This window comes from Ylistrum balloti, unplaced genomic scaffold (genome assembly GCF_031769215.1).
Source record: "Ylistrum balloti isolate Yb309-2 unplaced genomic scaffold, AGI_CSIRO_Ybal_v1 Utg370160, whole genome shotgun sequence".
Lineage (NCBI taxonomy): Eukaryota > Metazoa > Mollusca > Bivalvia > Pectinida > Pectinidae > Ylistrum > Ylistrum balloti.
This window is the reverse complement of record NW_026782156.1, coordinates 474,278-502,274: the sequence shown is the minus strand read 5'-3', so window position 1 is coordinate 502,274 and position 27,997 is coordinate 474,278. Positions and strand designations below refer to the sequence as shown.

The window sequence follows — 27,997 nt, the reverse complement described above, 5'->3', positions numbered from 1 at the left end:
AAAAATAGTGAAGAAGCGAAATGTACAGTTTTGAGGGAGATTTCCGAAGAAAACCGATTCAATCCTTGCGTGGAGCAAGCAAAAAGGTAAAAATGCATTAAGATATTTTGGAAATATTTTATTAATTTCTGTAACTGGAAACGAAATAAACAGCTGATTTCATGACAAAAATCCTTGGAATCACGCGTTTAGATCGTGAGTTCTAATTATAACGAATGATTGAAATATGATGTGTATGTTTTGTTTTTGAAAATATATTTAACGTTCATAAATGATATAGGATATTCCATATTGTTTAGTATTAGTAAACACTTCTGTGTCATTTCATGATCGTGGTCACGTCATTCCATTATCAGTAAATTAATATAACCTTCCACTGCTCTCCTCTTCCTTCTCAACTCCTCATCTGTTCTCTCTCCTCCCCATTTACTAGTTCATGATAATCATCAACTCAACCCAATTTACATAAAAGTTAACTATAACTCGTAAGCGGTGCTGTGTAATATTTCTATGCCTGCATTTTCATGCAGAAAAGGCGTGTTCCTGCAATTGTATATCAAAGGACAAAAACTAGAGTAAAAATTAAATTGAAAATATGTGATTTCTTAAAGTATTTATTAAAAAATAAATATAGATTATCAGTAGCGACGTTTGCCTATTAATATTAATGCTGTCACTGATACTGGTCAGGTTTGATTTGAAACGAATACCACTTGCTTGGAATTAGATTAAAAATCTGATAGTACATTTATTTTCAATGGCAATTCGTTTCAATACCAGGTTGTTTTGATACTTCCAAAATAAGTTGTTTTGGTATTTTTGAAAATGTTTTGATTGATGTATTGGGTTTTCCATGTTTTGTCATTATTAAATATTGCTCATTCCATTACTAAAAAATTGTGTTCTCAAAAATTACACTCTCGCTGTATGAACCATTTTGCAAGTACCTAAATGACTTTTGTGAGTAAGCAACTTGATGCCGAAACAACTTGGTGTGGAAATGAGTAGAATTCATATATATGACTAGCATAATAACATGTATGTGTAGTTTGTGCAGATGTACATATAGGGTAATCTCCATAAGAGTAACATGTTGATGAGCTAAGTAATTGTCAGATAATCTGCTTTCAGGAAGAAAAAAATCAGCTATTGATCAGAGCTCAGATTGAAAGGCAGCGAAGAGAGGTAAGGAAAATATGTTAATTAGGTATGAAAGAGACACTAAACCCTCTATTATTTTCTGTTCCACTGGTCCTGGACCTTTTTCTTTGAAACATATTCTCATGTAAAAGTGTGGCTGAGTGCTTATGCATACATATTTGTGATGATAAATGAATGCAATGATATACTTCTATAAAGTTTCCAGGGGAAAAACTGTCTGAGACTGGAAATGTATATTGATATTTTACATGATATTCATTTTTAATCATTTTTAAACATTCAGAAATGATTGAAATGAAAAATTAGAGCTAGGTAGTTAATGAAGTATCATTTATAGATGAAAGTCAGAAAATAAATTAACACCTACTGACAGAAATTTATCAGGGTATACTGTTTTAAGCATATATATACCCTACAAAGTAGAAGGAAAACAAGTGAAATGTTCATTAGATACACACTTCACATATCCTAAACTTCAGGAGGTGAGATTGCAGCATGAGAGTGCAACAAAAATACAGGCCTACTTCCGCAGTTATGCTGTCCGAAAACGTCAGGTAATATTACATCTAATTATCAACATCTACCGTAAGTGAATTCTTTGAATCAGTGAAAAATGTCCATTGGTGAATATACAAATATATAAGATTATACTTAAGTCAATTTTGCAGTTTGTTCTAGGAGTTTAAATAAATTGTATTATCGTAATGTGAAAGTACTGATTTGAATGATAGTAGTATTTTAATGTTCTCTTAAGAAAGATTTAATGGCTTCCTGAATAGAATATTGATAGATTTAGCTCTAAATCATCCTAATGTAGACTGAAGCCATTTTGTTCTAAATCAAAATTTGTGTGTACTAACTTGATATATTTACAGATTAGACTAGATATTGATGAACTTTAATCCATCACAGAACTTAGCTAGAGCTGTTTGTCTTTTTGTGATCAAAAAGGAATACTGTAGTTTGGATACCAAACTTTATGTGTGTCAAACTTTTTTCTTGGAAGATAGAAACTGGGCTATAACATAATGAAGATTAAAATAAAAAAAAAAAGCACAAAAAACTCCCCAAAAACAAATATTAAAAAAAAGATATTGAAATTATGAAAGATACATTTCTGCTTGATAAAGAAAAAAAAGGAATCTCAAACATTTCTCTTGAAAAAGTGTGTATTATAATATTGTGTTGTAGATGGTGGCAGTGCGAAGTCAGTTTGACCAGAGAGTCCAGTCTGTACAGCGGCCAGAATCATTGGATATGAAGACACTTTGTTTACTCCAACAGAAGCTATGCTTTTTCTATACAGAAAAACTTGATTCCCAGAGATTGGTAAAGTTATATTCATGATACATTTTATATGTCATTATTGATTAATTTAAAACACATTTAACTCTCCTGGTCAAGGTGAACTAATTCGGTACCCTGGCATTCATCATCTGTGTGTCATCCTTTAACAATTTCTTTAAAACTTCACTAGTGATGAAGGACAGGTGAGCAACACGAGCCTAAGGGTATCTTGTTTTAGAATTACATTTTATGCTCAGGTACATGGTAAAACTGTAGTGTAATTTTGTTTTCGTTTGTTTGGGGTCTTTTTCTGTAGTATTATGGAAACCTAGTCAAATTATTTAAAATTCTAACAAAGATTGAAACATACCAAATCAATTTTCCATGTCGAAACAGAATCTGTTATCTCCTGTGTTTCAAATCCTTGCCTACTTCAACTCCATAGACAAACATTACCATTAGTCATATATATCATTGAAATGTAAAAGAAGCTAACTTATGTTTGACATTAACTTTGTGTTCCTACATTTTCAGATATGGGTATGTCAGAATGTGATTAAGAAGAAAGATGAATACCTGACTTATATGTGTTCTTGTATCCCCAGTGGTTTATATCAGTTACAAAGGTTACTAGTGCTGTGTTTAAGGTAGGTCCAACTGTTGACTGCTCTATGTTGAATATATTTAACATTTTTCTTTGTTATTATGCTGTAGATATTGTGTGTTGACCCCAAAAACAAAATCATTACAGCATCCAGCTTTGCAAACTCAAAGAAAGATCCCTTTCTGGAGCACTTTGTTTATCAGGAAGAAGGTCACATATCAACCTTTGTTTGTTTATTTTGTATTTTTTTTAGATGTGTATTTGTATGCTATAAGACATTTGTTTAATTTGTATGTTTAACTTCAGATTTTATATACTTATTTTATATGCTGTAGACATTTGAAGGATGTCATACATACAGCTGCCCCTATAGCAATTCCAATGAGAATGCTGGAGATGTTCACATCATCAGAGCTCTACAGATCATGCAACTTCACAAAGAGACCAGATGGGCCAGTCCCCCACACATGGCTGTACCTCATCAACCATGGTATATTTACATCTGAAGCTTTTTCCCTATGTCCAAACTTTTGCCATATTTAAAAAAGTTAATGATTAAATAAGAGTTACCTTATGAAATAATGTGACACAAATTCATCACATAAAGCTGTATTGGGGATCCTTTCATTTATGTTGACAAACCAGTTTCTAAATATTTTGAATACAACATTTTAGATAAAAATTGGTACAAACCTGCCCATATTGATACAAGTCTCAAAATTTTTGTTAAGGCTTGTCGGAAAACAAAACATAAGTAGGTTCCTTATTTCATAAATGAACATCCCTTGTCAAAGTCATAACTGATATTTACCTTGTGTCCAGAGTAATTAATTCATTGTACCAAAAGCTAGATAGCTGTCCAAATGAATTAATAAATGAGATCAACTTGCCTGGTTGTAAACGAACAGTACCATAAACATGAAATATTTGTAATGTTTCTGTTGATTTAGGTTATTTTGACTATCTGAGAGTGATACTTGAGGCTAAGGTACCATCTGACCTGGAGAGAACAGCTGTAGCCCCTACTCCACTGGCTGATAGTATTCTGGGGCTCATCATGGGGCCTGTCAGCTTTGCCTTACAGCACAAAAATCAGGCATTTAGGTAATTGGGAGACGCATGACTTAAAGAATTTTCATTTAGTGATTCATCTCTTTAAGAATGAGACTTAACTTATGCTTAAATCCTTACAATTTTAGTGCCACTCATATTCATTTAAGTACATGTTTCAAACATGAAAGAAGAAAGGTGTGCTTTGTATGTTGAAGTATACTTTGTATGTTGTAGTCACTGTGTGTTGAAGGCTTTATGTCGGTCCTTGCTATGCCCAGCCTACAGTGAGCAGATTGAACATTTTCTCCTCCCGGCTATGGCCTACGGAAGATTTCCTTTCCCATTTGTTGATCTCATTCAAGCTCTCATAACTGATACCACTATCGATAGTAAACAAGAAACACGGGGCAATGGAAGGTTATGTAGTACATCTTTTGAAATGACCCCATGGCTTCTTGGTGCACTAGTTACCTTAGCTGGTAAATATATAGGTAAGTTGTGTGTTTGATATGAATGGATTTTTTAATTGTTTAAAAAAAGATGAAATCCTATACTCTGAGGTCTTTCATTAACTCCTTTTTTGTTGATATTTCTGGGGGGAAAAGATACCTTCAAATTTAGGATATAAAAAAATTAGTACTTATCTTTAAATCTCACAGAATACAATTTAATACTGGTTTGAACCTCATTTTGGTTTTGCTTTTAAAGGGTCTTTGTTATATGATCTTAACTTTAGCAAACCATATGAAAAAAATTCTTTTCTAAAATTGACTATTGTCAGGGGTTGCTGAAATTATAAATTGATATGTAAACAAAATATGGAGATCATTTGGAAATTAACACCATGTTCAGGCAAAATAATGAAAACAAAATGATGTGATTGACATTACCTGATTTGGGAATAACTAAAATTGACATGCTGTATTGAAACATTTTACAGTAACACATGTATAAATTTTGTGAGAAGTTTAGGAGAAAAAATAATTTGCAATTTTACAGAAGTTCTGAACATAAAACAGACAGTGGATTTTCTATCTGTACTGAAAAAGTTACTCTGCAGTTTACCAACCAGAGAGGTTCAAGAGGATGATGATTCTGACGATGAGATGGATATTGACCAAGTGGTATGTTTTGAGGGTATTCGGTGTCAAGTAATTTTGAACCAGAATTCTCTATGCTGTGAATAATGATAGTATGTTTCCAGGTATGGAGACATGACCATCTGTTTGAGTTCAGCATTATACAGAGTATGTTTCCAGGTATGGAGACATGACCATCTGTTTGAGTTCAGCATTATACAGAGTATGTTTCCAGGTATGGAGACATGTCCATCTGTTTGAGTTCAGCATTATACAGAGTATGTTTCCAGGTATGGAGACATGTCCATCTGTTTGAGTTCAGCATTATACAGAGTATGTTTCCAGGTATGGAGACATGTCCATCTGTTTGAGTTCAGCATTATACAGAGTATGTTTCCAGGTATGGAGACATGACCATCTGTTTGAGTTCAGCATTATACAGAGTATGTTTCCAGGTATGGAGACATGTCCATCTGTTTGAGTTCAGCATTATACAGAGTCGTTATATACAAGCTATAAGCTTAGGAAACTTGTTCCTTGCAAATTACAGAGTTGTGAAAAAGTACCGTAGCTTGTGATTTTTGATAAAAAAAACGACATTGATCTGTACCCATAGGCTTTAGTGTAAATTCTGTGAATTTCTCAGATTTGTTTTTGTTGTGTTTTGATTTCATTTGATGTATGACATAGATTAAAACAAATTTCATGATACAAGTACCATGAAATCTTTTAAGTCATTTAGATAAAGTTTTATATTTCTGTAAATCTCTTTTCTTTGCTACTTATCATCATTCTTTTTCTTCCAGTTTCCAACAGGTGGCTTAGAGAAAATACAACAAGATTGCATGACCTTCCTAAATTCCCCAAATTTTGTTCATCGTGTCATAGATTGTCTTGGAAACAAGATGTCTCACGACATAGTCTCAGCTATTTGTGTCATCTGTCATGCATTAATGACACATCATCACTTGGAAATACACAAAGTCAGGTAATGTTATAACTATAATGGAAATTAGAATGTTCTAATTAAAATCAAATACTAATTGCTGGAGTCCCATTCAGCTCAAGATAGTTGGTTTTAGAAATCATTTATTTTTATAATGATTTATGTTATTGTCTGACAAAATTAATCACTGTCAGTATTGTTATGAATTAAAAAACACAAAGTTCACTATTTTATTTGCCCTATTATCTAACCACTGTCTCGGTTGGGGCTAGGTCATAAGGATTTGACTTTGTGCAATACTATCTAAAGTATTACTAACTGTACAGTATTGAGCACTCCCTAATCCAACTATTAAGGACTTTTAGTATATTTGATTACTGAATTTCAGGTTGCTGTATAGTCTAGCATTCAGCAAGTCTTTCATCCAGGGTCTATGGTCAGTCTGTACAACTACCTGCAATTGGACAGTCATGGGGTAGGTCAAATTTATCTGAGATGTAAAATCCTGTGCTGCTTGTCTTTTTATCTTATTTACCCAATGCTGTAGCTGAAATCTGAAAGGAAAATTTCTTTAACTTTGAAATTTGGTGTTCCAAAATATATCTGAGATGTAAAAACCTGTGCTGTTTGTCTTTTTATCTTATTTACCCAATGCTGTAGCTGAAATCTGAAAGGAAAATTTCTTTAACTTTGAAATTTGGTGTTCCAAAATATATCTGAGATGTAAAAACCTGTGCTGCTTGTCTTTTTATCTTATTTACCCAATGCTGTAGCTGAAATCTGAAAGGAAAATTCCTTTAACTTTGAAATTTGGTGTTCCAAAATATATCTGAGATGTAAAAACAGAGGCTCTTCCCATTTTGATCATTTGCCCTATATTGCAGTTATAATTTTGAAACAATAATTTCTTTTGGTTTTAAAATTTTCAAGCAATGGTTTTTCAAAATTTAACTATGTCATCTTTACCAAACTTCTTGTTGTCAGTACGGAAGCTTCCCTCATACAGATGTTAGCTTGTGGTGTGGACCTCTCAGACGATGATATCCAGAGAATTGTGCCATTGTTAGCCATTTTTTGCTCAATGTTTAACCACTTCCTGTATACTATACACGATGCTGACTTTTATGGAGAAACTAAAGGTAAATGTTTTTAAAGTTGACAGATGTTTTGACTGTTGAAATCATTAAAATAATCATGTAGATTTTGTTTTCTTAAGTGGATTTAGTAGCTATTGTAGCTAATTGGGATCCTTTTGTATTCTTTATCAATTCCATGTTACTAACAACTTTCAAAATAATCTATTCATCAATGCAATATTTTGATATTTATTGTAAAGCAATCTTTTTTATATACTATACTACTCACAATTTGATAGGGATCACTTTTTTGTTTAATGTGTAACGGTATCTATTTTAAGAATATATTCTTAAGTTCAATTTATACATATTTCGGCATTATAAGATGAAGATTTAACAACACCAAGGGAGGAATAACAGTATTAATTTGCTTCAATGCTCATTGTACACAGATACCCCGAAAATCGCAAATTACGACAAAAGGGGCAAAAAATTAAGTCCTACGAAACAGTGTCGTTCAGCGAAAAATACAGTGTTAGTAGTGTTGGGAATTGGGACAGAAAATCACTATCGATTAATCGGAAGCCTGGAGCGATTGATTATCAATTGTTCAATCGGACCGGTTTGTAAGAAAACTTTATAAGATTGTATGTGTGGTTTATGTAATTATGTTTATGACACAATTGTATCCATTTTTACATGAAATTGTGAAAGCCAAAAAACTTCCATACCACCGATTTTACAGTGCCGGGATAACAATACAGCTCAGGTTCCTCGCCCATGTGATCTCCCCTCTTCCATAATCTATACCATTCAATGCAAAGGACATATTGTAAACTCGAGAGTGACAAGATTTCAATTGATTGTCGCCAACATCAGGTCTCGGCGATAACTATCAATTTTTAGCAACTATCGTCCCAACACTAAGTGTAAGTATCGAGGATAATGTCCTCGAGCATCAATTACGCTGTGGCAGTTCCTGAAGCGTTCTAGGTTGGATGTTTCTCGCCGAAACAGCGTTCTGAAGCATGTCCCACACATGTTCTATAGAATTGAGATCTGGAGATTGGGCTGGATAGTCCATCCTCTCAATTGTTTCCCTTTCCAGATACTGTTCAGTCACACGAGCTCTGTGTGGTCGCGCATTATCGTCCATAAGAATTAATTCCAGACCTATAGCACCAGCATAAGGCCTGATGTTCATGTTCAGGACTTTGTCACAGTACCTCTGTGCAGTCAAACTGCCATTAAGAAAGTCGGTCTTGCCTTGCATGCTAATGCCACCCCAAACCATAACAGATTCACCACCATATCGGTCATGTTGGGAAACGTTAGCAGCATGGAACCTCTCATTTGGTTGGCGCCACACCCTTGCACGTCGGTCAGTGAAATCTAAGCAAAATCTAGACTCGTCTGTAAAAAGTACGGGGGACCAGTCATGGAGGTTCCAATACACATGATCACGAACCCAAGCAAGTCTATCTTGAACATGTCATAATGTCAAAGGAATTCTCACAGCAGGTCTGTGCGACCTTAAACCAGCATCATGAAGTCTATTTCTCACAGTTTGTGTGTAGATACGAGTTCCGGTGGCATTCTGGAAGTCATTACATAGTGACGTAGCGTTGATGAACCTTTGACGTCGAGCTGCAATAACAAGATAGCGGTTTTGACGCTGCGAGGTAAGTCGTTCCCGACCCCCACCATGTCTTCTGGAGACAGTTCCATAATTTTGATAACAATTCCACATATGGGACACAACACTCTGGGACACACCAAGGTCATTGGCCACCTCCCTTTGTGACCTACCAGACTGGACCATACCAATGCCTCTGTCCATATCTGAAGTGCTTAGACATCTTCTAGCCTGCTGTTGGGGCATTTTGAAACCATTAAAATTCAAAATGTAAAGCAAAAAGCAAGATATTCTGCCACAAACGTATTGATGACAGTCTGCACGTAGGAGGCTTGTGCGTTATGGGTGACTGACCACATAAACACCCAATACACATAGACCTCGGTACAGATATAAACCAACAAATATAAGGAATACATATTATTTTATTTTAAAAGAAAATTTTGCTAATTATTAGGTGTGGTCCCTATCAAATTGTGAGTAGTATAAATATTCAGAGTGAGACATTGCTTCTCAAAACAAAATCAAACTTTGCTTTTTGAAGATGACAAAGGATTTTTCAATTCTGTTGTCTGTATTGGTGTATCATTTCATGGCTTCAAAACATATTTGATGGCTTTTCTAGACTTTTGTGAATGAGGAATGTAAATGAAGCATTGGAAATGATAAACTTATCAGTTAAAAACTGGGTTCTCATTGTATTTGAAATAGTTTGATATAAGTTAAAGTTTCTCTGTATATGAGAAGGTTGCACTTAAAATGTATCTAGAAATTGGCCCACATACCAAAAACAGTAAACAATAATAAATTGAAATAATTGGAAGCAGTATTCAGAGACTTAAATTAATTCACTTGAATAAGATACATACCACTTTTACTTTTACTAATGTTTGAGTAAGTAAATGACAGCTTTGCTGGGAATATTGTTATGATTGGTGAAATATGATAAAATTCTGTCAGTATTAGCTTTATTGATGTTCAGAGTTTTCCTGGGTAGGATCCAGGATTCATGACTAACAATTTTGAGATTAAATTGTTGCACTTATAGCTAGCAGTATGCCATTCAGCTTGGAAGAATTAATTCCGATGACCCTTGTACTTCGTGACACTTGTCTGGGTGTGATTGAGCTGGCGCACCCTGATACGCGGCTCTCAATCACAGAGGACTATCACGAGGCACTTATACAAGCTGGCATGAAGGATAAACCACGAAAGAAGGAAGCAGAGGATCATAACAATCACATGTGGGCTTACTTGTTTAAGGTCATTGATTTTCTTAAGTGTTACTCATTCAAGTAATTTAATAGTGTGTTAAGGTTGGTTTATTTGATTGATCAAGTTTTTACAGTTTTTACCAAAAGCTTGGTATAAAATGGGTGTGTTTGCATTTAAATCACAAAACAACCTAGTGTTTTCTTTATCAATTTCTTTTTTTGTTATTTAATTTCATCTTTTAAAACAGGCAGAAAGAAGATTCCTTGAAAACAATAATTTGATAATACAGCATTATTTTTAATGATTAATGTTTGCATTTTGAACATATTCACACCTCTTAATTTCCATCCAATCACATCTTATCTCCATATTGTCAAAGTCATCAGCATGACTTCAATTCTGTAGGGATGAAAGTAGACACTTACAGTCATATATAAGAAAATCATAGCTATGTGTTTTAGCATTCCAAGATGAAAGATGACTGTCACTATTTACAGATTTGAATGGAAGCAGAGCATTTTTGTTAACAGAAATTTTCAAGATTTCATTTTGAAGCATTAAAAATCATTTTGTGTTGACATATCTAATCAAAACAGCTTTTTAGTAACACTTTTATATGCTTAAATACTGAGACTTTGTTTATCTCAAATACATTTTTTTTCTCCTAAGTTTTGGTATTTGACCTCTTTTATTATGGTACTTTATAGTCCTTCATTGGTGTTTTTCAGTTTTAGTATTGACCTCTGTTACTCTTGATACTTTTCAATCCTACTGGTGTGCTCCTGAGTTTTAGTATTTGACTTCTATTACTCTGTTAATTTTCAAGGTGTAGTAAGATTTAATAATTTCCCTCTATGACTATATTACTTTCCTTATTACTGTAATCTTTTCATCCTTACAGGTGACATCTTCACTTGTAAGACAACTCTACTCCAGGGACACCCGGCGGACATTCTGTCCCATTAACTTTTGGCAGTCAGACAGAGTATCTATCCAAGCTGACAAAGTATGTGCAAAGAACCAAGCTTAAGAACTTATTGCCTTATAATAATCTGTCTTTTTGTCCCGAGAGTTGAAGTAAGGGTCGTAAGACATAAATTTTCAGAATTCTGATAATTTCATATTCATACAGGTGCTTTATTACAGTTTAGTGTCATGGTAATTTATAGGCCCTGTGTTGTGAAGTGTCAGTATACTTTTAATCATCACTATCTTCAATGTAGAGAAAATTAATAAAAAAAATGGAAGAATATGTCTTTTTTCTTTAAATTCAATTTAATGTAATGTATATTTGTGCATGTAATTTTTTGTAATGGACCTTTGTTTTTTATTTGATTCCAGCCTTCTCAGATATACAGAGCACAAGGTTCAGTGTTCACAAGGCGGCCATTCGGAGCTATGAAATCCCTGACAAAAACAACCATAGGTAAGTGTTCTCATCATTCAAACATTTAAAATCTTGTCCTTGAGATACTTAATACTTTTCATAGAGACAACTAAACATCTTTGACCGATAACTCTGTTATTATGCACTTGTATTCCACTTCAATTGGTATGTAAAAATCCTTACAAACTCATAGTAACTAAACATATGTTGAGGAATTTAATTGTCGTTTTGATGATTTTAATTCATTTAGTAAATGAAGGAATGAATGAATGAAAATGTTCAATTTCAGATGAAGATGGACCACCTTTATCTAACACAGATGTTAAAAATCTAGTCATTCTTACTGAGCTCCCATTTGTTGTGACATTTGAAGAACGGTTCAAGGTCAGTATTAGGAATTGCAGACATATTACAGCTGATCAAAGTATAGATATGAAAAGGCCAGTACCTAGTTGTAAAATGGTAATTTGATATAAAGAAGCCATGGTCTTATTGTATTGAAGGATAAATAACTGTTTGGTATAAACTTCCACTTTTCGTAATGACTTGCCATAATTTGACAGATCCTCCAGAAATTGATTCAGACTGACCGACAGGAATACCAAGGGGAGATGACTCACTTTTTGTCAGGGCCTTCCATATCTGTGATGATTCGCAGAAACTACATCTACGAAGATGCATTTGATAAACTTTCACCAGAAAATGGTAAGCAAAGGCTCTATGACATACCGGTATTACATGGTCTTTTGTCAGATATCTCATTTATTCTGAAGGAAATGATCTTGAAAGCAATATCAGTGTGAACCATTCAACCCACTCTCTGTGCCAAAGGCTCTTGGTGACCTATTGCAATCATGATTTTTCTGTCGTCGTGCGTCGTTAACTTTTCACATTTACTACTTCTTCTCAAGAACCACTGGATGTATTTCAACCAAACTTGGCACAAAGTATCCCTATAGTAAGATGCATCAAGTTTGCAAAAGAAAAGGGTGTGGCCCCAATAGGGGCTACAGGAGGGAGCAAAAAGGGGTAAAATTAGGTAAAACTTTAAAAATCTTCTTCTTATGAACCAAGTATCAGATTTTCCTAAAATTCAAAATTAATGATTCTTAGAGCAAGGTCTACAAAGTTTGCGAATTAGAAAAAAATTGGGTCATAAACAGGCCCTCCAGGGGGCACTAAAAAGGGGTCAAAATTCAAAGTTGACGGATTTCAACCAAATTTATTATAGAGGGTCCCCTAGTGAAGAACATGTGACTTTGAGTTGAAAAAAGTGTCTGAGGGGTTCTGGGGCCTCATGGGGGGCAAAAAGGGGTCAATTAGATTTTTTTTTGAAAATGGGTTATAATGGCATTGACCATGTTTTTGGGTTACAACCACACTAAGCACAAAGCATCTATGTAATAAGACGCATTTAGTTTGGGGGGAAAAAAGTAATGGCTGCAATAGGGATCCCAGGTGGGGGTAAAAAAGGAGTAAAATTAGGTAAAGTAAGCTTCTTTAAGTTTACAATAGAAAAAGGTGTGGCCTCAATGGGGGCATATTTAAGGGGCAGAAAAAGATAGAATTTGTTAAATCTTAACAAATCTTGTTGTCCTGAACCAAAAGTGTAACTTCATATAGATGATCTTTAGAGAAAGGACTGTGAAGTTTGTGAGAATAAAAATAACTGGTCCAAAATTAGCCCTTCTGATATTTGTTACATATTAATTTTTAATAAAGACATGTTGTGTGTTTATGACAACCATATAGGCGAGAAAAAAAGTGTAGCCAGATCTTTCATCAAACCTGGATCTTATTACTCGCTGAACCTTCTATGTTCTGAGCTACATGTATAATATGGTTCAATACCTGTGGTAACAATACATTTCTCAGCCTTGATACATATATATTCCTGTCTCAGAAGTACCACAAGATTTTTTCACATTGTTTTATGTGAGTTTTTTAGTTGGATGCCTTATTGTATTAGGCAAGGAAAAGATTGTGGATAGACTTGAAATTGATCTGATTTTTTGTATACTTTAGCTATACATGTATCTACTAAGCTATATTTCAACTTGTAAATGAAAACATGATTTGCTTTATATAAATGTGCAACCCTGGCCTCTGTTTGGCTAAGACATTTTGGACTTCCTCTCAAGAACCACTGGGTGGATCGTGTTCAAACTTGGTACAGATGTTTTACACATGGTCCTGCACAAGTGTTGTTAAATTTTGGCAACATTTTAAAATCCCCAGATTATTGACATATATTCCTCAGGTGACCATTAAGGCCCCTTGGGCCTCTTGTTTCTTATGATTTGATTTTCTAGTAGCACACAGATGACTAGCATCTCCTGGTATTTTCCTGGTATATTGATTGGTTGGGTGGCTTATTCAAGATGACTGGTGTATTATGGGAAGGTTATTGTCTGATTCTTTGTAGAGCCGAACCTGAAGCTGAAGATGCGAGTACAACTCGTCAATGCTGCTGGTTTGGATGAAGCAGGGATAGATGGTGGAGGCATATTCCGTGAATTTCTTTCTGAGTTACTGAAGACGGGATTCGATCCTAATCGGGGGATGTTTTGTCACACAACAGATCAGCTCCTATACCCCAACCCTAAGTCTTCAGTTTTGATGGAGAATTACACTAAGCATTACTACTTCTTAGGCAGGATGCTTGGCAAGGTAATTCAGCATCTCATAGTCTAACATGATTTATAGTGCCTACTGGTGTTTCTATGTGTATTTTTAGCTGTATTCAACAGTGATGGCAAATGCCTCTAATTAAGCATGTGCATTTACAGAATTGAATAATTGTTAAATGAATAATTTTGTTTATGATTCTGAACACTTTTATTAGGCAAATTCAAAACACTACTCTTATATCCCTTGATGCTGGAAATATAATTTCATTCATAGCAATTTATTTGGACAAATGTCATCTGGTCCACTTTAGCATATGTAGCAACAACATTTTGTAAACACATTATGAAGACAAAATGTTGAGACCTCCAAACCAAAGTTTCAAACAATGTTGCAAGATGCATAGAATACATGCTTTGTGCCTTAAAAAATCAGTTGTATTTCAGCTTTGAACAAAAACACTAAAGAGGCTTGCCAAGGGCTTGCCACTTCTATTAAAAAAAATGTTAAAAATAAGTTGTATTTCAGCTTTGAACAGAAATACTAAAATGGCTTGCATAGGGCTTGCCACTTTGTCTTTCTTTATCCTCATCAAAATACAGTTTATATTTTAAGACATTGACCATGTATTTTCTCAGTATATAAGACAGATTTTGCAATCAAGTTACTTACCAATCTTCTTTCTGGATCAGTTTCACAATATTGCATGTATATTGTAAAGTAAACACATACATTGAATTGAAATAAAGTTCCACTTATCATCACTGAAGGAAACCTGGTATGGTCAGAAATTCGATCATTCCTTTTAATTGAACCCAAGGTCGCAAAATGAAATCCAGAAACATAAAAAATTCCTACAAAAAATAATTAGATGTTAGATATTTATAGATTTCTTGAAGACCATACAATAAAGATGACACAAAATATTTCTAGATGACTAAAATTATGATGAGACAGCAGAAATTTTCTCTAATGTAAGTTGCTTTCAGATTCTGTTGGATGGATATATGTTTTGAATAGCACTTCACTACAGTAATTATCTATTTAAGCAGATTAATTCCACAAAGTGGTAACTAAAAGTTTTTGCGTACAATGCAGGCCATTTATGAAAACATGTTGGTGGAGCTACCATTTGCAAGTTTCTTCCTCTCAAAGATACTCAGTCGTCATGGTGGCAATTTAGACATTCATCATCTAGCTTCTCTCGATCCAGAGTTATACAGGTAAATACTATCTTTCTAATCTCAGTTATATACAGGTTAATACTGTCTCTCTAGTCCCAGTTATGCACAGGTAAATACTGTTTCTCTAATCCAAGTTATATAAAGGCAAATACTGTCTCTCTTATGCCAGTTATATACAGGTAAATACTGTCTCTCTAATCCCAGTTTTATACAGGTAAATACTGTCTCTCTAATCCCAGTTATATACAGGTAAATACTGTCTCTCTAATCCCAGTTATATACAGGTAAATACTGTTTCTCTAATGTCAGTAATGTACAGGTAAATACTGTCTCTCTAATCCCAGATGTATACAGGTAAATACTGTCTCTCTAATGTCAGTAATGTACAGGTAAATCCTGTTTCTCTAATCCCAGATGTATACAGGTAAATACTGTCTCTCTAATCCCAGATGTATACAGGTAAATACTGTCTCTCTAATGTCAGTAATGTACAGGTAAATACTGTCTCTCTAATCCCAGATGTATACAGGTAAATACTGTCTCTCTAATCCCAGTTATATACAGGTAAATACTGTCTCTCTAATCCCAGATGTATACAGGTAAATACTGTCTCTCTAATTTCAGTAATGTACAGGTAAATACTGTTCCTCTTATCCCAGTAATGTACAGGTAAATACTGTCTCTCTAATCCCAGATGTATACAGGTAAATACTGTTTCTGTAATTCCAGTTATATACAGGTAAATACTGTCTCTCTAATCCCAGATGTATACAGGTAAATACTGTCTCTCTAATGTCAGTAATGTACAGGTAAATACTGTCTCTCTTATCCCAGTAATGTACAGGTAAATACTGTCTCTCTAATCCCAGATATATACAGGTAAATACTGTTTCTCTAATTCCAGTTATATACAGGTAAATACTGTCTCTCTAATCCCAGATGTATACAGGTAAATACTGTTTCCCTAATCCCAGTTATATACAGGTAAATACTGTTTCCCTAATCCCAGTTATATACAGGTAAATACTGTCTCTCTAATCCCAGATGTATACAGGTAAATACTGTCTCTCTAATCTCAGTAATGTACAGGTAAATACTGTCTCTCTAATCTCAGTAATGTACAGGTAAATACTGTCTCTCTAATCTCAGTAATGTACAGGTAAATCCTGTTTCTCTAATCCCAGATGTATACAGGTAAATACTGTCTCTCTAATCTCAGTAATGTACAGGTAAATACTGTCTCTAATTCCAGTTTTATACAGGTAAATACTGTCTCTCTTATCTCAGTAATGTACAGGTAAATACTGTCTCTCTAATCTCAGTAATGTACAGGTAAATACTGTCTCTCTAATCTCAGTAATGTACAGGTAAATCCTGTTTCTCTAATCTCAGTAATATACAGGTAAATACTGTCTCTCTAATCCCAGATGTATACAGGTAAATACTGTCTCTCTAATCCCAGTTATATACAGGTAAATACTGTCTCTCTAATCCCAGATGTATACAGGTAAATACTGTCTCTCTAATCTCAGTAATGTACAGGTAAATACTGTCTCTCTAATCTCAGTAATGTACAGGTAAATACTGTCTCTCTAATCTCAGTAATGTACAGGTAAATCCTGTCTCTCTAATCCCAGATGTATACAGTAAAGTTTTATACAGGTAAATACTGTCTCTCTAATCTCAGTAATGTACAGGTAAATCCTGTTTCTCTAATCCCAGATGTATACAGGTAAATACTGTCTCTAATCCCAGTTTTATACAGGTAAATACTGTCTCTCTAATCTCAGTAATGTACAGGTAAATACTGTCTCTCTAATCTCAGTAATGTACAGGTAAATACTGTCTCTCTAATCTCAGTAATGTACAGGTAAATACTGTCTCTCTAATCTCAGTAATGTACAGGTAAATACTGTCTCTCTAATCCCAGTAATATACAGGTAAATACTGTTTCTCTAATCCCAGATGTATACAGGTAAATCCTGTTTCTCTAATCCCAGTAATATACAGGTAAATACTGTCTCTAATCCCAGTTTTATACAGGTAAATACTGTTTCTCTAATCTCAGTTATATACAGGTAAATACTGTCTCTAATCCGGGTTATTTACAGGTAAATACTCTACACTAAGTTATGCATAGATAAATATGTTATAACTTTAACCCTGAAAACATTTTATCAGAAAACTCCTTTTTAGATTCTTGTATAGCTCATAGTAAACCAGATAAAAGCTCTGATTACAGATTTCATGAGTCATATTTTGTTTCTTTTTTAGAAATCTCTTGTCACTGAAGACATATGAGGGTGATGTTATGGACTTAGGTTTGGACTTCACTACTGTGAATGATCACTTTGGTCAGAAAAATGTAACTAATTAGTATTTATCTGATCTAGTTATACAAATATATTTGTACATCACCACAATTATTCATTCTAGCCTTTTCGCCAGTGATGCATAGATCAACAATCATATTTGGACTTAAAAACTTACCAAAATAGTTCTTTCTAAACAGTGTTCATCTGTTCGGATAGTTTCTTAAAGCATTTTAAATTCTGGTGAATTTGCAATGTTGAAAAAAGATAAAGCAACCAATAAATTATGATAATAAATTAATAACAGATTAAGAGATGAGATTTTTATTCAGTACATTATGGTGTGTGTCCTTTTACAGGACAATACTTTACCATTAATATCATATGTATGGTACAGTATACAACTTCTTTTGTGATAGGTTATAGAGTTAAAACCTGGAGGACATCAGATAGCAGTCGACAACCACAACAGGATAGAATACATACACCTAATGGCAGACAACAAACTCAACAAACAAGTGAGGTTTTTTCTCTTGTTATTCAAGTCAGCATTTAAACCACAACATTATAGTTGTAGCTGTCTATATCCTGCAAGAAGCCAAGAGGGCCAAGACTTTTGACTCACAGTCTGGGATGGGCCTATTATATAACATTAAAACAGTACTTGTTGATGCTGCTGAGCAGCTGTAGACATTGGTGAGCTTATTGCTAAACGTAACTTTATTTTGAAATAACCTCTCCTGGCCCAAAGTTTTCCTTCTAAAGTATTGTAAAGTTTCGCATTATTGACTTTAGGTATCAAGGTGAGCAATACAGATCCTCTAGGCCTCTTGTTTAAAAATGTAAGCTGTATATCTTTCAGCCCAAAACCCAATAAGTACACATTGTTGAAGTATTTCAACCAACATAATCGTCATATTTTTTCAAATCTCTGACCTAATAGATGACTGATAATAGGCAGTACTTTCATTTAAAGTAGCAGTCTTTCCTGTGTGCTTAGATGCCTAACTCATTGTGTCAACATGATCTATTGCTATCATGCATCATCCATCGCCGTGCCCCGTCTGCTGTTTGCTGTTCCTAAACTTTACCTTTAAAACACTACTCCTGCCTGAGGCCAAATATGGTCTAAAATATCATTGGGATGTGGGATCATTTCTTAAATTCAGAAATTTGATTCGGCCCCTAGGGACCTGGAGATGGGACCTCAAAAGGGTAGTTAGACAACACTTCAAAATTCTACTGTGCCATAATGCTTGAATGAATTTTATTCAAATTTTGTCTGTAACATCAGTAGGGGTTGGCAAATAATTATTAAATTCAGAAATTTGATTCAACCCCTAGGGACCTGGAGGTGGGGCCAAAAGAGGTGAAATTAGACTATATTTTGCTTCAAAATGCTACTCTTTATTAATTCATAAATGTGGCCTGAGACATTATCAGGGAGTGGCAGTGATATCAAACATGAATGGAGTGATCCTGAGATTGTCCTTACCAAATTATATTTTTATACTTTGGTCCAAAATCCAACATAGAACAAATAGTCGGAACTTCTTCTCATGTTTAAATCTTACCAATGAGGAAAATATTTGGAATTTATTTATTTATTTTTTTTAAGAAAAGAAAGAATTGATTTGTTGTTACTTTTCAGTCTGATCAAAACTGCAATATGGTAACCACAGTACATTGAATATGTAATTATTTTGTAACAGGATGATGCAACTATTTTTCATGCACAGAACCTACCATTTATGAGTTTCTGATGCTTCAAGGAATGTTCAAAATTCAGATTCATCAAATTTGTCTGACCACCATCAGCAAATTCATTGGTTTGTCCATCCATTTGTTGATTGCCAGATTATCATTAAGGGCCATGGTCCTCTTGCTTATTATCCCAATAAATGCCTCTTTTTTTTCTGAATTTTTTAAGAGTCATTTATTAAAGCATATACGGTAATTGATAATTGTACTTATAGAGCACACTTTTGGAAAAGAACAAATTAATTCATCAGTAAGAATATTGTGATGATGTAAATAAAATATGACTAGTTGTGTTCGATGGTTTCTCTTGTGTATAGCGAGATTTGTTTTGTATATGTAAACAGATACGTGTACAGTGCACAGCTTTCCGACAGGGTATGTCTGATGTCCTGAACCTTGACTGGCTCCGCATGTTTGATCACCATGAACTTCAGGTTCTTATCTCAGGGGCTATAACTCCAGTGAACATTGAGGATTTGCAGCGTCACACAAACTATTCTGGTAAATATAAACAATAGCTGCACAAGATTTAGAATCAGCCATAATCCTTCCTGTTTTTACCAGTTATCTTTATTGATTCTATCTATTTATCATATTGTAACATTTTTGCAGTTAAAAAAAACATGCAATAAGATAATTGTTTTTTTCTTAGCTCACCTGGTCTGTAGGAGGTGAAGTGGGGGAAAATTCTGTATAGAAAGAAAACCCTCCTGTAATGGAAGGGGCAGGGCCCAAATGTGGAAAAATTCTTTGATATTCTTCTTCTCCTGTAGCAATGATTGGATGTTATTCCACTTTGGTCTGAAACATTGTTGGGCAAAGGGGAATTTTGTATAAACGGTACATGCTAGCCGCTTGGGACAGGAGAAGCAGGGTCTAATATGGGAAACAGAGCAAATTTTTTAAAATCCTTTTTCTTCAGTAGAAATATCAGGATTCTGTCATGATTTGGTCTCAAGCACACATGGGTCAAGTGGAATCAATTTTGTATGAATGGTGGGTCCGAATAATGGAAATAGAGGAAACAGGAATTTTCTAAAATCCTTCTTTTGTGGGAATGCTTTGATTGTTTACATATTTTGTCTGAAGCATACCTAGTTGAAAGGAGCCTAATTTTGTATCAACCAGGGGTCTGACATATCAGAGATGTCAAGCCGAATAGGGGAAATGTAAGTTCATAAAGACAAGGATATTGTCCCACTTTGGTCTGAGGCAATTTTTATTAATAGTGAATCTGCCTTCTGTTTGACTACTGAGCTGGGACCCATTAGGGAAATATTTCTAGAACTTATTTGTCATACTATAGATTCTTTATCAAATAACTTAATAGCTGAATTAGCAAGATGAGTGATGCAAGCTCCTTGTGCCTCTTCTTTTACAAATGTCATGCAAAGGGTTATGATTTCATCCATCCTCGAAAAATGGTGAAAATACTTCCCCTCGTAAATAATAACCCAATGTTAATGAAGTAATGGTTGATTGTAACCATTACAGTTATCATAGATTGTAACTCTTGCAGTGATTGTAGATTATGCAAAACATTTCAACTCTGAGAAATTTGAATTGATGATATATGAATGCTCTTAAACATATTAACGAATATAAACTGATATGGCAATACAGACAGAAAATATTTTGCAATATTAAATATGTGAATAGATAACCAAAAATAATATCTATTTACCTATTGAATATCACAAAATTATGATGTTATCTATTTATATTTATCATAAAAATCATATCTTTGTTGATATCTCTATTTCAATCTAGGGATATCACTTATAGAAATAACTGATACCATAACTAGATTGATTGATTCATTGTACAATGTATCATTCAACTGACAATATCAAATGTTTCAATACATACTGTATTTTACCACAAACAAACCATCCCCACTCTCTTTTGTAAATGTTCTTAGAAGGGGGAGGGATGAGGAATTAAGCAATTAAGCCCCACCACCATCAACAACATATGCAAACATTAGATCCCAAAGGAATCTTGGTTCCCATCATCATATGGCTTCTATTGACTTTATAAAAGTATGATTTATTTCTTCTGTTCTCTAAACTGTTTGCCCTTTTGTTTTTTCAATCTGTCCCAAAATGAATCGTGCACTACAAGGGACAAAGGGAGGTCTACATCTGAAACTTTTGAATTCATTCATTCAGCGCTTCTTTAGTAACACCTAGATTAAATTTCCATTGTCAACATTCAAGATGGCTTTTGTTTTGCAAATCTGTCTGCAAAACATACACAATTAATCTTGCACACCTAGGCACCAAGGAGAGTCTATGCATATGAAATTAAAAAAAAATAGCATGAACTTTCAACTGTCAAATCCAAAATAGTTGTCTAAGGCCCAACTAGGTACAAAGGGAAGTCTACACATGAATTTTTTTAAAAAGACCCATTCAGTCCTTACTGGGAAATAGCATTTACAAGGGTTGTTGATAGACAGAAGGTCAAGACAAATGGAAATATTAACAATAGCCACTACTATTAAGTAGTGAAGTGGCACCCCGACAAAATATGTATGTTGAGAATGGAAGCAAAGATTACATTTTGGCTATAATTTTGATGAAAGTTTACATGGTTTGTTCAAAGCAAATTATTAATGAAATTTAAATGATTATCTTACTGTGTTGTACTCTACAGGAGGATATACAGACAGTCATCCAATCATTCAGATGTTTTGGAAAGTCGTCCAACAATTTACCAATCGTCAGAAACGGCAGCTGCTCAAATTTGTGACAAGTTGTTCTCGTCCACCTCTCCTTGGCTTCAAGGTTTGTTTTTATTATGTTCTCCTTCATCTCTTCTTTGCATCAAAATTTGTTTGTTGTGAAGTTGTCTAATATTTAGCAACAGAATGAATTTACAACTACAGTAAACCTCGGATAAGTCGAAGTCGATGGGACCAAGTAAAATATTCTACTTATCCGATGGTTCGAATCAACCGTGTTTTTGTCTATCACCTGTAATCAAGACATCTACGGTATATTTAAACTGACCCGATTTTCGCCGATCATGTCTGATAGCAAGGTATTAATGAAAAGAACAAGGCAACATCTCTATTTTATAATAACAATTATTTTTTATCAAAATACAAATAAATCGTAGGTTAATGACAGTTACTGTAATCATCATTGTCACAAACACGTAGATAATGCATACAAGATTGAACAAAAGAACAAAAGGCGTCATATTTGGTCTTCATATCTTTCACATCAAGTTTCCTTCTTCTTCTTTCCTCTTCTGTCCTCTTCTTTCTACCCCATTCTTCTCAAATGATCCAGTTTTTCCCCCAGATGACCTAGGTCCTTCCCTAGATTGCTCATTTGAACTCATGATTGAGAGTGTGGAATGAATGACAAATCCCGAATTTTCACCCTAATTTATAGCCCCTTTTGACACTTCCACTCAAATGTTGACATTTTCACTCAAATAAAACAACAACTCACGGGCAAAAAGTAAACATGGGATGTTTTATTTCAATGGCTGTTTGATCGCATAGTTCTTGGTTAAATGAGATAATTACCTGTGCACCTGTATAAACAAAAGGATTAGGTGGATTGATACCCTGAAATTACATAGTGCATGTAGGCCTGTTGACACTGTTACGACTGACTGATCACACTCGTTACCGACCAGGAATATTTACCTAAGTCAACGTGGCATCTGAATGTTCGACACAAACATGGAATTTTTTGTTCGATTTAGAAGGGACGGAACACAAAATATATTCGACACAACCACAGTATTCGATTCGAACAAAAATGTATCTGATATACACGTACTTGTGATGATTCAGTTTTATGATATACTTGGAACTATGTTCTGTTGTCATGTTTGTCTTTACAGTTTTGTGGCTATATGATAAATGGTAACAATGTTCACAATGAAAAATGGAGAATTGTTCTGTGAAAATATGTTCACAGTAATTAAATACCTGTCCAGTAAAAATGCCTTTGTTCAAGGAAAATTAGTTAGGTTATATGAGTGTACATTATGTTTACTTAAACATTACATGATCTGTACCCTGAACTCTGTATATATTATCTTTACATTTACATCACAGGACCTGTACCTAGCATTCTGTGTACATTATATTGCTATGGACATCACAGGACCTGTACCTAGCATTCTGTCTACATTATGTTTATATTGACATTACAGGACCTGTACCTAGCATTCTGTGTACATTATATTGCTATTGACATTACTGGACCTGTACCTAGCATTCTGTCTACATTATATTGCCATTGACATCACATGACCTGTACCTAGCATTCTGTCTACATTATATTGCTTTTGACATTACAGGACCTGTACCTAGCATTCTGTCTACATTATATTGCTTTTGACATTACAGGACCTTTAGCTAGCATTCTGTGTACATTATATTGCTATTGACATCACAGGACCTGTACCTAGCATTCTGTCTACATTATGTTTATATTGACATTACAGGACCAGTACCTAGCATTCTGTCTACATTATATTGCTATTGACATCACAGGACCTGTACCGAGCATTCTGTGTACATTATATTGCCATTGACATTACAGGACCTTTAGCTAGCATTCTGTCTTCATTATATTGCTATTGACATCACAGGACCTGTACCGAGCATTCTGTGTACATTATATTGCCATTGACATTACAGGACCTTTAGCTAGCATTCTGTCTTCATTATATTGCTATAGACATTACTGGACCTGTACCTAGCATTCTGTCTACATTATATTGCCATTGACATCACATGACCTGTACCTAGCATTCTGTCTACATTATATTGCTTTTGACATTACAGGACCTGTACCTAGCATTCTGTCTACATTATATTGCTTTTGACATTACAGGACCTTTAGCTAGCATTCTGTGTACATTATGTTTATATTGACATTTCAGGACCTGTACCTAGCATTCTGTCTACATTATATTGCTTTTGACATTACAGGACCAGTACCTAGCATTCTGTCTACATTATATTGCTATTGACATCACAGGATCTGTACCTAGCATTCTGTGTACATTATATTGCTTTTGACATTACTGGACCTTTAGCTAGCATTCTGTGTACATTATATTGCCATTGACATCACAGGACCTGTACCTAGCATTCTGTCTACATTATATTGCTTTTGACATTACAGGACCTGACCTAGCATTCTGTCATTATATTGCTTTTGACATTACAGGACCTCATTATATTGCCATTGATATTGCTAGCATTCTGTCTACATTATATTGCTTTTGACATTACAGGACCTGTACCTAGCATTCTGTCTACATTATATTGCCATTGACATCACATGACCTGTACCTAGCATTCTGTCTACATTATATTGCTTTTGACATTACAGGACCTGTACCTAGCATTCTGTCTACATTATATTGCTTTTGACATTACAGGACCTTTAGCTAGCATTCTGTCTACATTATATTGCTTTTGACATTACAGGACCTGTACCTAGCATTCTGTCTACATTATATTGCTTTTGACATTACAGGACCTTTAGCTAGCATTCTGTCTACATTATATTGCTTTTGACATTACAGGACCTTTACCTAGCATTCTGTGTACATTATATTGCTATTGACATTACTGGACCTGTACCTAGCATTCTGTGTACATTATATTGATTTTGACATCACAGGACCTGTACCTAGCATTCTGTCTACATTATATTGCTATTGACATTACAGGACCTGTACCGAGCATTCTGTCTACATTATATTGCTATTGACATTACTGGACCTGTACCTAGCATTCTGTCTACATTATATTGCTATTGACATCACATGACCTGTACCTAGCATTCTGTCTACATTATATTGCTATTGACATTACAGGACCAGTACCTAGCATTCTGTGTACATTATATTGCTATTGACATTACTGGACCTGTACCTAGCATTCTGTCTACATTATGTTTATATTGACATTACAGGACCTGTACCTAGCATTCTGTCTACATTATATTGCTATTGACATTACAGGACCTGTACCGAGCATTCTGTCTACATTATATTGCCATTGACATCACATGACCTGTACCTAGCATTCTGTCTACATTATATTGCTATTGACATTACAGGACCTGTACCTAGCATTCTGTGTACATTACATTGCTATTGACATCACAGGACCTGTACCGAGCATTCTGTGTACATTACATTGCTATTGACATCACAGAACCTTGACATTACTGGACCTGTACCTAGCATTCTGTCTACATTATATTGCTATTGACATTACTGGACCTGTACCTAGCATTCTGTCTACATTATATTGCTTTTGACATCACAGGACCTGTACCTAGCATTCTGTCTACATTATATTGCTTTTGACATCACAGGACCTGTACCTAGCATTCTGTCTACATTATATTACTGGACCTTTATCTGGCAGTTTTTGTATATGTTTTCATTTACATTACAGGACTTGTATCCAGCATTCTGTGTACATTATGGTGGAAACGAACCAGATAGACTACCCACAGCAAGCACTTGTATGAACCTTTTACGTCTACCAGAGTTTAGTGATGAGAAGACAATGAAAACTAAGCTGTTATATGCAGTGGAATCTGAATCTGGTTTTGAACTCAGCTAGTTTTTAAGTCTACGTTTTTCTCCAGTAGCAAACTGTTACCGAGATGTTTTTTTCATGAAGTGTTTCCAACACTTTATTCATAAGGCATAAATGAGAGGATTCATTTGGAAAATATTCTAGTGTGATATGTAAGTTATGTTTGTGGCATTTAGAACTGTGGAAATAGAACTAAAAATTTTTACAGGGTATTGTTCCAAGAACAAAGTCACAGGCATTGTACACTATAATGTAATCACAACAACCTTTGTCATAATTACCACAAATGTTACTGCTTAATATTTGTCATAGGAAGAAGTCATGAAAAACACCATGCCCCAGCTGGGGTTTGAACTAGTGACCTTTCGATCTCTAGTCGGAGACTTTTATCATTTGACTAATGGGAAATTTTTACTAGTCAAGGCTAGTAAGGTGACCTGAAATCTCTCCTTCTACATTTACTCCTCCTTCATCAGCCTTTCACCCCAAAGACTATAACAGGAAGAGTAATGAGTAACACATTGCCCCTGCTGCAGTTCCAACTAGCGCCTTAGGTCTCTTGACATACACTCTACCACTTAAAGGAAAGGCTAGAAAGGCCACCTGAACTCTCTTCTTTGTCATATATAAACTTCCTTTTATTTTTGCATTCCCAAAATATTGATGGAAATATCACCACAGTAAAATTGGTACCATTTCAATAAAAACCAGGATTTAAAACAAATGACATTATAACCAAATTTTGACTAAATCAGACATTTCATGAGGTAAAATATTACTTCTGCAATACTGCTTTTATTTTGAGATGTAGCCCATTGATTAGTGTCTTGTGGGAATTGGATGTATTGGTCTAGCCCTGAAGTCAGTATTAAATTGACTTTTCACTGACATTGATCAAATTATAGATATGATAGATCATATAATTTGTTGAAAGTGTTTTGTTGAAGTTTAATTAATCTTTGTTCTTGATAACAGCACACATCTATGATTTTTCAAAAAATACATATTTATATATTGTAGCTAGCAATAGGTCTATGTCAAGGTAATGAATCCAACTAAGACTTATTTTCATTTCTACATATAAGTGATACTTCATACTAGTACTGTAATCAACAAAACAATACCCAATACCAACCTACCCAAGTTTGGTTTTGAAAAGGTGGTGAATCTAACTTAAAATAGGACCCGGTGACCATGACTTTGAAAATGACTTGTTTTGCAACATTGCCCATTCAAATTCTTCAAATGCTCATGGCAACAAGGATTTACCATGGGATGTCTCCTGTAATAAAATTAATGGGGCACCAACTCTCGATCATTTGTATGTTTCATTCCAACTTCCTAAACATTTGCTGTTGGTTGCATGTAATTTCCACTGCATGACTTTGTCTCATTCAGCTCTAGAATCACCAAGATGTTATTTCTAACAATACCCAAAGCATATGTATAAGTTTGATGTTTGTTTTTCTGTTACATGAAAATTGGTAAGGTTGAAACTCATTACTGGTTCAGAAACTCAAGAACCTTTATATATATAAAACATACTTGTTTCATATACCAGAATGATTTTCAGATGTAGAAAATGTCGGTGGTGAACCAATAACTGTAACACAGAGAAATTTCTATGGTAATTTATTCCATCACTTCACATGGATAGACATTTAACATAATAAAATATATCATAGTGTTGGTTATTACTAAGTTTTTGAACCAATATTGATGCTTTTTAGTTGTATGTTAAATTTCTGTGCTGTAATGTGTTTTATTAGTACAAATTTGTAAATTCTTTTACCAAATATTTTGACCTTTACACAACCAGCGTATCTGATAGAATATACCATGGACCAGTAGAATTTCTTATGTAGGTACATTGTCATTTTATTTCATTAATCTGTTTACGAAATAAATTTCTAGTAATATGAATCATTTCAGCTTACTATTTATAGATTTTCAGTGTGGCCTTCTAAATTGCTACAGTATTCAGGCCATTTTTTAACTTGCCCTGCTACAGTATACATTTTACTTTCAGTTTAGGTGAGCATTTTGCCATATTCTTTGAAGTTCTCCAGAACA

At 34.4% G+C, this 27,997-nt stretch overlaps 1 protein-coding gene across 1 annotated transcript; it reads left to right on the top strand.

Moving 5' to 3' along the window:
* On the top strand, window positions 1–27,847 carry LOC132550992 (ubiquitin-protein ligase E3C-like). Its single transcript, XM_060215096.1, has 24 exons — window positions 1–86; window positions 1,132–1,185; window positions 1,641–1,715; window positions 2,353–2,490; window positions 2,983–3,095; window positions 3,388–3,542; window positions 4,003–4,156; window positions 4,340–4,596; window positions 5,105–5,229; window positions 5,991–6,172; window positions 6,519–6,605; window positions 7,115–7,269; window positions 9,891–10,105; window positions 10,959–11,063; window positions 11,399–11,483; window positions 11,734–11,828; window positions 12,008–12,149; window positions 13,870–14,114; window positions 15,171–15,295; window positions 17,531–17,621; window positions 17,988–18,086; window positions 19,674–19,830; window positions 21,988–22,118; window positions 25,778–27,847. The coding sequence occupies exons 1-24, from the start codon at window positions 21–23 to the stop codon at window positions 25,946–25,948; spliced, it is 3,222 nt and encodes a 1,073-aa protein (XP_060071079.1). The 5' UTR covers window positions 1–20; the 3' UTR covers window positions 25,949–27,847.
* Window positions 27,848–27,997: the final 150 nt, after the last annotated feature.

Bases quoted from the DNA above. Each gene is read 5' to 3' on its own strand.
- LOC132550992 (XM_060215096.1), top strand. From the start codon at position 21: ATGTACAGTTTTGAGGGAGATTTCCGAAGAAAACCGATTCAATCCTTG. The intron at 2,491-2,982 runs GTAAAGTTATAT...CTACATTTTCAG, and splicing joins AACTTGATTCCCAGAGATTG to ATATGGGTATGTCAGAATGT. The intron at 11,829-12,007 runs GTCAGTATTAGG...ATAATTTGACAG, and splicing joins CATTTGAAGAACGGTTCAAG to ATCCTCCAGAAATTGATTCA.